The sequence below is a fragment of the Polyodon spathula genome, chromosome 6 (assembly GCF_017654505.1).
Source record: "Polyodon spathula isolate WHYD16114869_AA chromosome 6, ASM1765450v1, whole genome shotgun sequence".
In the NCBI taxonomy this organism is placed as follows: Eukaryota; Metazoa; Chordata; class Actinopteri; order Acipenseriformes; family Polyodontidae; genus Polyodon; species Polyodon spathula.
This window is the reverse complement of record NC_054539.1, coordinates 69,250,140-69,263,570: the sequence shown is the minus strand read 5'-3', so window position 1 is coordinate 69,263,570 and position 13,431 is coordinate 69,250,140. Positions and strand designations below refer to the sequence as shown.

Here is a 13,431-nt window from a genome sequence, read left to right as displayed (position 1 = left end):
TATCTACGCCGTTCATTATATGTAATACACGCATAACATAATACATAGTGAACCTTGCTTACAAATACTGTTTTCAAATTGCATTAAGAATATTGTTTACATATTTAAAAAACCAAACAAACAACCTAATCATTGTGTGGCAGCTTAAACAGAACGGTATCAGGTCTTTAACTTTTTTTAAACCTTCCTTTTAAACCGAACCCCACACCAAAGGCCACTGACTAGAGAACAAAACGATCTAGAATCTTTTTGCGGAACTCTGTTTAATAGGGATTTGCTTGTCAGTCGGACGTGATTTGTATGATGGAACGGGAGTTTGCTAGCGGGTCCTCGCGTTTGTTAGGACAGAGATTGGGGTAGCACAGCTTTCGTTAGCTCTAGTTATGCTCCGAGTGTTCACTTTTCTGACTATCTAAGTATACTTTTTATGTGTAAAAATGGCTGCAAAAAGAAAAGCAGACAATTTGGTTCCCGCGGAGGAAAGCGACCAGCTCCTGATCAGACCTCTGTGAGTAGATTATAATTTACGTGATGAAGACAACAAAAAACTCAATCTGGCATACAAGTGTGTGCGTTTTTGCACTCTTTACAAGATGTACCACAGTCTTGTATTCCCACAATGCTAGCCCAATGCATTTTTTTCTCTCGATATCGAGCTGTTATCTATTATATTAGATCTACATTATAAAAACAGTGAACATTTTTTTTTCAGAATGGATATACAAAACAAATAAATAGAAGTCATAGTTACATTTGTTTCGTGTACTGTACTTTTTTTATGATTCTGTTCTAGTTCACATCTTGTAATTACAGCTGTGCAAGGACTCCTGTTGCATAACAGTTTCACCTAGTCCAGGTTTTACTACGAGCTTGATTCGCCACAGTGTTTATCGGTAACAAGCTCAGGTGTGTCTCATTAGACTCATAGTTTGATCCATTCCTGGTTTTACTGCTATGCAAAATGAAGCATTTCCATGCATGCTGTGTATATCCCTTAGCAGTTTGGTGTACTCCTGATGAAGGTTACAGTACTGAAACTGCGTTATTGAATTAATTCTAAGACGTGTTTACGGCACTAAAACACATTTCTGTACTGTCTCCTCACAGGGGTGCTGGACAAGAGGTGGGAAGGTCATGTATCATCCTGGAGTTCAAGGGAAGAAAAATCATGGTATGTATGCAGTCTATTCAATATCCCTAATTCTGCTTCATACCTTCTTAGATATATGGGTCACATTTCTGTATTGTCTTTCCAGCTGGACTGTGGTATCCACCCTGGTCTGGAGGGGATGGATGCTCTCCCTTACATTGATTTGATTGACCCAGCAGAGATTGACCTTCTCCTTATAAGCCAGTAAGTCAAACTGGTATTGCATCCTCTGGGTGGATTTGACCTCCATGTGGGAAGTGGGAGGGTTTAGAAAAGTAGTTTGGAATAGGACCAGTTCATTTGAATGTTTATTTTTTGTGTTAGTTTCCATTTGGATCACTGTGGGGCCTTGCCTTGGTTTCTACAGAAGACAAGTTTCAAAGGGAGGACGTTCATGACTCACGCAACTAAAGCTATTTATCGTTGGCTCCTGTCAGATTATGTAAAAGTCAGGTATGTGAAACAACTATACTCTTTACAGTAAAGAGGTTGGGACTGAAAGAAATGGTCCTCGTGTGATGTAGTTTTTAATGTACTTGACGTGCGATCTGTCAGTCAGTGTGCTTATTTATTTCCCCCGGCTGGGGATATAGCCCAGCGGAGGCACTCGTTACACCAGAATTGAAGTCACTCTTACATTTTGCATTTAAAGCTGTGGTTGGAGGATGTATGTTAGCAATTTTTGTGTAAAACATGTATTTTTTTTCACTTTAACTCCAATCTGTGTGTAGTAACATTTCAGCAGATGACATGCTGTACACAGAGACCGACCTGGAAGAAAGCATGGACAAAATTGAAACCATCAACTTCCACGAAGTGAAGGAGGTAGCGGGGATCAAATTTTGGTGCTACCATGCCGGCCACGTTCTAGGGGCAGCCATGTTCATGATTGAAATAGCTGGCGTGAAGGTAAGGCTTTTAATTTTTTTGTTGTTGTCTTGTCTGGGTTTTGGTGGAGTGTTACATGGGGAGTAGACCTGTGCTTTCGGGATCAGCCAACAACTAAACTACATAAACCACATTAATGTGCATTCAGAGCAATCCAATCTGTGTGCTCTTGTTTTGTCTTATTTGACTAACGTTGAGCCTTGGTTAACTCTGTTTTACTTGTAACATTATGTATGCCTATTATAAGGGGTGTATTTGGAAGTGAAGGAAAAGGGCATACAAGTGGATGATGAGGTATGCCCCCAGTAGTATCCTTTTAGAGATTGAAAGTTGAAATTCTAATTAGGTCCAAACATTAATAACTGGTTTCACCCTGATTAGGACTGGTCTTCCTTCCCTAGCGCAATGTTTTCCAAGATTTGTGCTAATCAGGGTCTGAGAAACCAGCTGCACTGTCGGTCTAGGATCCCAGAGATATGGAAAGAGTGATGTGATCCTACTGCATTTGGACTTGCTTTGGTGTGCCCACAAGAGACACTAAAAAAAAAAAAGGTTTTCTTTCTTCTTTACAGTTGTTGTACACAGGAGACTTCTCTCGGCAAGAAGACAGGCATCTGATGGCAGCAGAGATTCCCAGTGTCAAACCTGATATTCTCATTATTGTACGTGACTTCAGATTCCTGTGGAGGACTACCTCCTCTAATACTTAGGAACATTTCTCATTAGAGATTTGTTTGGCCATTTGTAGTGTTTGGGGCTTCAATGAGTATGTGGGAGTAGCAAGAAACATATTTTATTTATTTATTTGTTTATTATAGAATAATGTTAGTGACATCTCGTGTGAGTGGAATATTTTTCTAAAATGCTCAAATTGTTGTCTACAAATAGATACAAAAATCCGGCTTTAGGTTACTATAATCATATTAATGAATTTTTACATTATAAACAATTTACCCTTGTTTGATAATTCTGCGGTTATTTTTATATATATTCTAAGTGCAAGAAAATCTCACGTACAGTAACTTGACAGGCTCCATATTGGTATTCTGCGATCATTGCCCTTCATATACTAAACCCTTTTTGTGTTCTTTAAATTGTAAAAGTACCTTAAAATGGTAGCTGCTTTCAGGGCTTCCCATTCTCAATACTTGCCTCCTCCCCAGGAATCCACCTACGGCACCCACATCCATGAGAAGAGGGAAGAACGAGAGGCCCGTTTCTGCAACACTGTGCACGACATTGTGAACAGGGAGGGGAGGTGCCTCATTCCTGTGTTTGCCTTGGGGAGAGCCCAGGAGCTGCTGCTTATTCTGGGTGTGTGTGCCTGCCTGTTTGTGTCTGATTTCACACCTTCATACAGGTAGAGGGTATGGGAAGGGGAATCTGTTCCTGTTAGGCCCCTGTGTTACTTGTTTCTTGTTTTTATTTGCAGATGAATACTGGCAGAATCACCCGGAGCTGCATGACATTCCCATCTACTATGCCTCGTCCCTGGCTAAGAAGTGCATGGCAGTGTATCAAACTTACGTCAATGCCATGAACGACAAGATCCGCAAGGCTATCAATATCAACAACCCCTTTGTTTTCAAGCACATCAGCAACCTGAAAGTCAGTTCTGTTGATTGTTTACAATGACTAAAAGAGTGTGTGTGTTTTGTGCTTGCACCACCTCACCCCCTAACCCACACAGACTCATGCTTTAGTTACTGCTTGTATCAGGTTAAAAATAACCTGCAGTATAATTATGTTCTCAGTTGCGTTGTCCATGGCTTGTGAAGTAAATTAATATCCAGTTAAACTGAAGACCACAAACAAACCTAGAGCCTCTAAAGTACTTCAATCATTCTTTTTCCAGAGCATGGATCATTTTGACGACATCGGCCCTAGCGTGGTCATGGCCTCCCCAGGTATGATGCAGAGTGGCCTGTCCAGGGAACTGTTTGAGAGCTGGTGCACTGATAAGAGGAATGGCGTCATCATTGCAGGTTACAGCGTGGAAGGAACCCTTGCCAAGGTGGGTAACCTAATGAACAAGTAAAGCTATCGAGACACAGTTCTTCCCAGAGGGTAGAGTACATGCTGTAATGTGATGCAGTCAAGTTCAATTGAATTGTCTTGAATTATCTCAATAGTATGTCCTATGTATCTTTTATGCATCTGTTTATTAACAGGTTCAGTAAGTGCTGCCACATTTGTTTTAAATTCATCTGAGTTTCTTCCTTCCATGCAGCACATCATGTCTGAACCAGAGGAGATCACCACTATGTCCGGACAGAAGCTGCAGCTGAAGATGTCTGTGGATTACATCTCCTTCTCTGCTCACACAGACTATCAGCAGACCAGCGAGTTCATCCGGGCACTGAAACCACCACATGTGGTAAGCTCTTTCCTTTCAGATCAGCCTGATGTAGGTGTATAGCAGAGGTAAAGAAATGTGTTTCTAGTAAACCTTTTTATTGTATAATAATCAGAATTTTTAAGGCTATGTGTTCAATTTGAATGAATGAAAATGTTCACAGTTGGTGTAAAGATATCTATATAAATTAATTTTAAAACAAACTTATGAATGATTTAGTTGAGATATAGTTCATTGAAGCATTGCTAAGGGGGGCAGTGATGTTGCAAGAGTGAAGGAAAAAGATCCAAGAGGTCTGGGGTTTGGATTTCATCATTGAACTTGTTGACCTGCTTGTTTCTCTGTTAGCCAAGTTGAGATTTTATTGGAAGTTGGGATTTTGCTTCTTTTTGCTATTTCCTTGGTTAGCAGTAAAAATGCTGTATTTTACTTGAATAAAAAGCCTGACTTGATCTTGGACATTCTCAGATCCTGGTGCACGGTGAACAGAATGAAATGGCCAGGCTGAAGGCTGCGCTGATCCGTGAATATGAAGACAATGATGAAGCTCATATCGAAGTACACAATCCACGCAACACTGAGGCTGTGACGCTTAACTTCAGAGGAGAGAAACTCGCAAAGGTAGGGGGCTTTGCACAAACAGACGGGGGGTGTATTCTCGTGCTCTCTCCTAAAGGGGTTAATGTCTGTTGACGTGGAAGCACTGGAGACAGGATAGCTAAGGCACTGGTGATGTGGGAGGGAACTCCCTTATTTAGGGGGTGAGGTAGCAAATTGCTGAAGACTCTTGGATTCTTGAGGCCTGCAATCCACCTCCTGAAGTAACAGCAGACTGAGAATCAGCAAAGTGGAAGGTGAAATGCGAGCTATGGTTTGTTTATCCTGTGAAACATATGTTGTAGTAAATGCACCCTGCTTTGAGGATAAATTTATATGTGAAAAATGTGTCTTAAAAAGCAATATGAATAAAGTCTATCTTTCAGGTTTGCTGCCTCTTTTGGGCAAAGGGGATGAAATGTTCAATGGAATTGAAGCTTAAACAACTGGCTTAAGCACTGGTATATGAAAGAAAAAATTGGCTTTATACACAATTGGGACTGCTTTTGGGGAAGACCTGCATATTATAGGAAAGATGGTCTGCACTTAAAACTGAGGGCTAGCAGGCTTGCAGCAAATATTGAAACACAAACTACCTCTCTTAAACTAGAAATGGGGGAAGGGAGGATTTTAAAAGTCAATGTACCAAATCTAATTGAAGTCATTAAATCTAATACCTCTGCTTGCTCTATAGTCATAAAAAAAATGTAAGGGGTTTGTCTAAATCTTACTGCATTCCCATCTCTTCAACTCATCTAACCCCCCCCCCAGCTAACTTACACATAGCTTTACTTAATGTACGGTCACTCTCAGTAAAGCTCCTTTAGTTAATGATTTTGTTATCACAACCTTGACTTTATTTTTAACTGAAACCTGGCTCCAAGTTGAAGAAGATATTTCTCTGATTGAGGCGTCTCCTAATAATTATTTTATTCAGAAAGCACCCCCCTGTTGGGTGGGGGGCTGGCTTGCCACTATTTTTGGTATGGATTTCACATGTAAACAAAGTGTTGATGAGCGCTATTCATTTGAATCTGCCTTTACGGTTAAATGGTCATTTACTTGTTCTTATTGGAATTATTTACAACCCACCAAAATACTACCACGATTTTTTATCAGAATGTGCTTTTCCTGTCTACATTATCAGCAAACCATGATCAAATTCTTTTACTGGGAGATTTTAATATTCGTGATGACTCTGATCCTAAGACTGTGTGGAATTTTTAAGGCTTTTAGATTCTCTTGATTATATTCAGCATGTTACAGGACCTACACACATCATGGGCATACCTTAGCTTTGGTCATTTCTTGGTGCCTCGGTATTCCAAATTTGTGAACTGTAGATCTGTATTTCTGTAAAACCTGGTGACTGCTGATATTATAGTCATACTACAGTGTCTTGCTGACATCAGAAGCTGGATGTCTCAAAACTTTCTGCAATTAAACTCGGATAAGACTGAAGTCTAGCTGTCTGGTTCTCAGCAACAACTAGAGCTTGAACTTCTTAAAAATGATTTGGGCAAGCTGACCTCTAATAAGAAACGTGGGGTTATATTTGATTCTGGTTTGAGTTTCAAGGCACATACTTGAAAAATTATAAAAGTGTCTTTTTTGCTAAAATCAGGTCTTTTCTTTGGCTGATGCTTTCGTTTCTGTAAGACTTGATTTTTGCAATGCTTTAGTTGCTCGACTTCCACATCATGTCTTGTCACGTTTACAGCTTATTCAGAATGCAGCAGCGAGAGTTCTGACTAGAACCAAAAAACAAGCTCATATAACTCCTGTGTTGGCCTCATTGCACTGGCTTCCAATACATTTTAGAATTGATTTTAAAATCTTACTGTTAACATATAAAGCACTAAGTGGCTCAGCATCAGAGTACCTAAGAGAGATTCTGTCCCCACATAAACCTCTGCGCACTTTCAGGTAAGCTAACGCTGGACTTTTGTGCCTCCCAATGGTGAAATTGAAAAGGAGAGGAGAGAGTGCGTTTTGGAACTCTTTGCCTTCCTATGCTGCTTCGGTCAGGATTTTTAAATCAAGATTAAAGTCTTGTTTTTATAGATCAGCTTTTTTTTAACCTAATCTATTTTTATCTGTTTATTTGTTATTCTTCTTTATTTATTTTTATTTGTTATTCTTCTTTATTTATTTTGATTTTTACTTATTTCCTGTATCTTTGTGTTTTTTTTTTTTTTTAATTGTCCTATTTAGATATTTGCTATTATTTATTGTCATTATTAATACCATTATATTTTGTTAATTGTGTGATTATACTGTTCTGTCTTGTTTCTTGATAATGATACATACTGTCAGTAAAGCTCTTTGAGATACAATGTTATGAAAGGCCCTATTTATAAATACAATAAAGAAATCAATAGGTCTCCATATGTATATACTGGACCCTACTGAGGTTAAAAGGTAGTAAGTGAATTAACTCGCTGTGCTAGCTAGCCATCTATTGGAGTAATGTCTTGATCAGAGTGTCTTTTTAGAATTGAATATTACCTTTTTTTTTAAGCTTTGCAGGCTTCTTATTTTTCCAGTTTTTCTTTTAGGTTATGGGATCCCTGGCGGACAAAAAAAGTGAACAAGGTCAGAGAGTTTCAGGAATACTTGTGAAACGGAACTTCAACTACCACATACTCACTCCATCAGATCTGTCCAGTAAGTAGTGCTTGACTTTAATGCTACCTATACATATTTCCTCTCTGGGGGTTTGTTGTGGCGTTACAGCAGCAATCTCCGCAGATCAAGAAGGAGATTATAGGAGGCTTTATGGTCTAGCGGTTAAAGAAACAGGCTTGTAACAGGAGGTCCCCGGTTTAAATCCCAGCTCCTCCACTGATTCATTGTGTGACCCTAAGCAAGTCACTTAACTTCCTTGTGCTCTGTCTTACGGGTGAGATGTTGTTGTAAGTGACTCTGCAGCTGATGCATAGTGCACACACCCTAGGCTCTTATCTTGTAAAGCGCTTTGTGATGGTGGTCTACTATGAAAGGTGCTCTATAAAAATAAAGATTATTATTATTAATATTATGATGATGAATGTGTTTCTTGTCTTTTCAGATTATACAGAACTATCAATGAGCACAGTAAAACAGACCCAGGCGATTCCTTTTACAGGCCCATTCACATTGTTGGAGAGTCAGCTACGCAATATAGCAGGTTTGTAACTTTATACTTTAAATCTTATTTTGCAGTTCAATTTTCAGATATCTGTCATGTTTTTTCCCCCCTGAATCAGGAATCATAGTTGACCTTTTGTTGTTGAGTAATGGTCAGACAAAATGGCAGATAGTTGGAGGTTAAGGGGATAATATTGTGTTTTGTGCTACTGAATGTTTTGGATTATGTGCCTCAGCTTACCCTATGTGTTCTTTCCTTGTTGTTTTAGGGAATATTGAAGAAATTGAGACTCATGACAGGCCTGCACTAAAGGTTTTCAAAAACATCACACTGGTGCAGGAACCCGGAATGGTGGTATTGGAGGTGAGGTTAGGGGAGAGTGGGTCGGTGTGAAGGAAAGCGGACATGGGTAACCTTAGAGCTGGGTTTAAATATTGATCAACTTTCAGGTGGCAATTAGAAATAAAAATGATTCTCCCTTACATATAACCACATCCAGCTAAGCAGCCACAAAGAGCGGCTGTGATCAAACCAGGATTTCCTGGTGCTTTTATATGGACAAAAATGATGGAAAATTCTTGGCAAACAGACTTCAGACTTTTCATTTAACAAAGTATTATTCTAGATATTCTGGGCTGAAGAGATGCAATAGGGAAATGTGGAGGGGGGATGAGCAAAGTTACAGCTGGAGTAGACGAGAGAGCTGGTGTAAGAGATGCTCTCTCACCATTGTGTTTTTTATGTTTCCCAGTGGATTGCCAATCCATTAAATGACATGTACGCTGACGCAGTGACCACCGTCGTCCTGGAGGTGCAGTCCAATCCCAAGGCTCAGAAAGGTCAGGACATTTTAGTTGGGTTCTTGTTGTCACATTATTGCGATGGGTGCTGAAAGGTAGCCCAGACCTTTCTAAAGTAGTGCACAGATGAAGAGCATTTGTAAATTGAAGGAAAACCATTCAATAAAGGGCACTAGCCTTATATTTTTCCCATACCCTGTATAATTGCATATCTCTTGTCCTTCATATGATGGGACATGGTTTTTATCAGTTGGTCTTTTAGCTGCAGTTGATCACAAAAGAGATAACGGTACATCTTATTAGGTGTGCCAGTGCAGTCTTGTAGGGCACTGACCTGTTAACAGTATGCTCTTCACTTACAGCCATGGCAAATGCCAAACAGGATAGAGTTGATATGGAAACCTACCAGAAGAGACTGGAAGTTATGCTACAGTAAGTGCAATGATATTTTTAATGGCTTGGCAGTTAAGCTTTTGAAATACATTTTCCGACCCTTAAAGAGCATTGCTTCATTGTCAATGCATTTGAATCAGTTTTCATAACTTTGAAAAGTATGTGATTTCAAGAACACTTTCAGAGATACATGTTGTTAATACAGTGTGGTTATGAAGACACTCTGCCACTTGCGCTGCTGCTGTAGGGGAGGGAGAATGGCCACGGCAGAGTAGTGAAACTTGACAGGTAGAAGTAACAAGTAGCTGTTGTCTGTAAGTGCTGTTGCATTAACTCATATGGACACTATTCATGTAAAGGAGAATTACCATTGAGTCTATCCAGCTGTTTGTTGCAAGCAGTATTTAAGGTTTAGTGACCTCTGTGTCAGTCTGTAACTGGCAGATAATGACCTGAGGGGGTGGTTGGGCTTTCAACAACCTGCAGGTCATTATCTCCCAATTAGAGACTGACATGGAGGTCATTAACGCTTAAATACTGCTTACAACAGTTGTCTGGAAGGTTTTGAATGCTCTCTCGATTTGTGTTCTGAGGTACCACTATGTTCAAATATATTGTAATTGTTAACGTTAATATTATTTACTTCATTGTTTACTTCAGTGTTGGGCTGTTATAATAACAGAAAACTTATGTTTGTACATACTTTAATATTATAGCAATCCTAGGTTAACATAAACTCCTAAAATGTTATGTGGGGACCCATGCAATCCATTCAAATTAGGAGAATTTATTATTTAAGTATTACATTGAGCGATGCAGTGTTTGTATGTAATTCAGGGAGGTGAAGAGGTGAATGAGACCTGCCTTTATATAGATAAGTCTATGATGATGAGTTACGTTGTACTAGTTTAGCGGTCTATTCCCTAAATACTAACTTTCAACACCACTTTCTCCAGTTTATTTATCTTTTTTGATTTTATATATATATATATATATATATTAGTGATTCAAGTGGATTGATATTGCTTGTTTAAAACACAGAAATTAGGCTTTTTGTTTACACTAGCAGGCCTTCCTTGGTAGATAATGATCTGAAATGGTGCAACGTGATAGGCTGAGGCAATGCCCAATGTTCTGTTAGGTTTAAAATTGTGTTTGCTGCATTTCGTGTATGATTTTTATGCAGGTAACCATTTAATCTCTGTATCCAAGTCCATTTTGGAGTTTCTTCATCAGGTTAAAACTATTTTAATCTCTATAGGGACATGTTTGGAAAAGTTTCACACCAAAAAATTTTTGCTAGACAGTCAATGACACCTACCCTTCTGACGAATTCTAAGTTGGACCGTCCTGTGCTCACTCTCATATCTCTTGTTACGACTCAAAATCGTTCTAGGGTTTACTTTTTAGTAAATCGGAATATATAGTATATATATATATATATAAATATATATATATATATATATATATAGTATATTTGAGCTCAACACAGGCGGTTTGCCCTGGGTTTCACTTTGGAGTAGCTGGAGTGTTGGTCGAGTGTTTTCATGGCAGTGGTGAGTGGTTTCAGCCCCAGCGTTCTGTTTCTTGCAGACGGTGGATTACGAGGAGGGCAGTGCAGACGATGAGTCCCTGAAGGAAATGGTGGAGCTGGCTGTGCAGAGACTTTACGATGCCCTTAACCCTGCCCTCTGAAGAGAAAATTAAACTACAGAAGGCACGCTGCAGGAGACCGTGCCCCCATCCTGCTGGAACAACAAAATGGCTTGCTAAAAATAGACACGCTCATCTTAGGAGCTGTTCTTGTATGAGCCATTGTGTTCATCAGTAGTTGACTGCGGGCTAATTTTCAAAACTTTCTCTTTTTGTTCCCATTTTTCTGGAAGGAATATTTCAAAACTAGTCCACTTGAGTCCCAAAATTAACCTGAGATGAAGTGACAGACCTTTATTATGCTTTTGATAATAAAAAAAGGGATAAAAATACATCTCACTGGCTTTGAAAAAATTATAGTTGATGTCTAAAAAATATTTTTTATGGAATAAAAAGAAAAAGTAACAACGTGGCATGTCTTTTTTAAATGTGTTTTCTTTTATCAGTTGTATGTACATTTTTTTCTTTAAAGAACTGAAATCTTGTATTGCACCATAGTTTGGTTAGGAAAGGAATGTTGTTTTTGTGACACAAACTACAGTATGTAATTTCTAATACTCAAGGGTCATCTGCGACAGTGTCATTTTCAGAGATTGAATGACATAATTATTCAATTAGTATACACAATATTAGCCGCAGCATCTGAGGAATGACTTGAATAAATTGCTTTTTCAGATATTTTATTGTATTTTTGTTTTCTCAGTTCTTCAAACCTTCTAGAATACTTTCCAAGTGGGATATAGGTCTAACAGTTTCTGATGGGTCAAGGAGTGTTCCTTTTTTTTCTTCTGTTTTCAGTAGTTCCCAACGCAACCTACTGTAGCTTCTGGTAAATCCATAGTCCCAGACAGCACTTAAGTACCAAGCTTTTATCTGCTTATGTTGTACATCTGACTCTCACGCTTCTCGGCCCTTACGCTGTCAGCATCGCTGCATTATTTACTACCTGATCTGATGTGTGTTTTTCAATACCACACCTTCATTAGACTACCTGCTACAGTAGGTTTCAGGGTGACCTCCACACACACACAGACTATTGAAAAGATCTAGGTTCTTGTTACATGACAGAAGCACTGTGTAATTTTTAAACCAACAAAATACTTACCAGCACATGAAATATGAGTTTGATGGGCTTTTTATTTTATTTATTTTTTGAGATCAGTACTTTGCAGCCTGGAGCTGGCAGAAGTTTATCTAGTTGCACAGGAGATATCATAAACTTAATTTAGAAACAACCCCAGGTGAGGAGTCCTAATATTTCTGTATGCAGTAGATCTTACTGCAGTGTTGTGTATAGCTGTGGGGATCACGCCCTTCAATTGTACTTTGATGTCAGAGAATTAAATTAGATTTGTACATTACCATGTGCTGTAAATAATACACACCAAGGAAATCACTGAATATAACATTAAAACCTGGTTTTAAAGATCTAGCCCCATCTGCTTAAAAACATAAGTAACATGGCTTTAGGATCTTTTTAAGCTAGATTTCTTTCAGGAGGTGACTGCTAGACAAGGACAGTGCATACGACATCATCTTAGATTTTCAAAGAACATTTGACAAAGTACCGCACGAAAGACTATACCTAAAGATGAAATTAATAGGAATAAATGTAAAATAGCAGCATTGATTCATAACTGGTTACAAGATAGAAAGCAGAGAGAAAACATGACACAAAACTGGCAGGGGTAGCCAATTCCCAATCAGCAACTTTAATAATGAAACGGGATTTAGACAAGATTCAAGCTTGGGGAGGCTAGTAGTGGATAAAACTCTAAAGTTACTAGACAGTGCGGAGAAGCTAGGTATGAAAAGTCAACTAGACAGTGTGGAGAAACTATTAACAAGACAAATAGAATGCTAGGTTATATAGCCAAGACAGTTTCATTCAAATCTAGAGAAGCTGTATTAAAATTATATAATGCACTGGTACGACCACACCTAGAATACTGTGTACAGTTCTGGTCCCCATATCATAAGAAAGACATTGAGACATTGGAGAGAGTACAGAGCAGAGCAACATGATTAATTGTAGGATTGAAGGGCATGTCGTATGAAGAGAGACTGAAAGAGCTGAATCTGTAGAGCCCAGAATGGAGATTCAGAGGTGATTTAATAGAGGTATTTAAAATGGTCAAGGGGTTTAACAAAGGAACTGCTGAGAATTATTTTTCACAGATCATAGAGAACAAAACCAGGGGCCACGGTTGGAAGCTGAAGAAGGGCATATTCAAAACCAAAGGGAGAAGGAGCTTTTTCACAGAAAAATGTGACCATAATAACTAGCCATCTGGAGGATGGGTGGTCTGTTTCCCGGAGGTTTCATTTCCTTTACTAACCTGGTTAGGGTATTTTTTTTGGTTTTCCTGTCATGAGTGCTAACGGATCACACTTGTATCAAAGCAAGCGAGCACAGGTGGACCGAATGGCCTTTTCTCCTTCTAGAACTTATGTTCATACATAA

The 13,431-nt window shown here is 38.9% G+C and overlaps 1 protein-coding gene across 1 annotated transcript; it reads left to right on the top strand.

Moving 5' to 3' along the window:
• Positions 1–321: 321 nt before the first annotated feature.
• On the top strand, positions 322–11,648 carry cpsf3 (cleavage and polyadenylation specific factor 3). Its single transcript, XM_041253884.1, has 18 exons — positions 322–508; positions 1,108–1,171; positions 1,257–1,354; positions 1,475–1,603; positions 1,882–2,059; positions 2,611–2,700; positions 3,202–3,352; positions 3,471–3,646; positions 3,894–4,052; positions 4,269–4,415; positions 4,863–5,015; positions 7,550–7,658; positions 8,062–8,160; positions 8,390–8,484; positions 8,873–8,960; positions 9,284–9,353; positions 10,576–10,661; positions 10,876–11,648. The coding sequence occupies exons 1-18, from the start codon at positions 438–440 to the stop codon at positions 11,007–11,009; spliced, it is 2,097 nt and encodes a 698-aa protein (XP_041109818.1). The 5' UTR covers positions 322–437; the 3' UTR covers positions 11,010–11,648.
• The last annotated feature ends 1,783 nt before the right edge of the window (positions 11,649–13,431 follow it).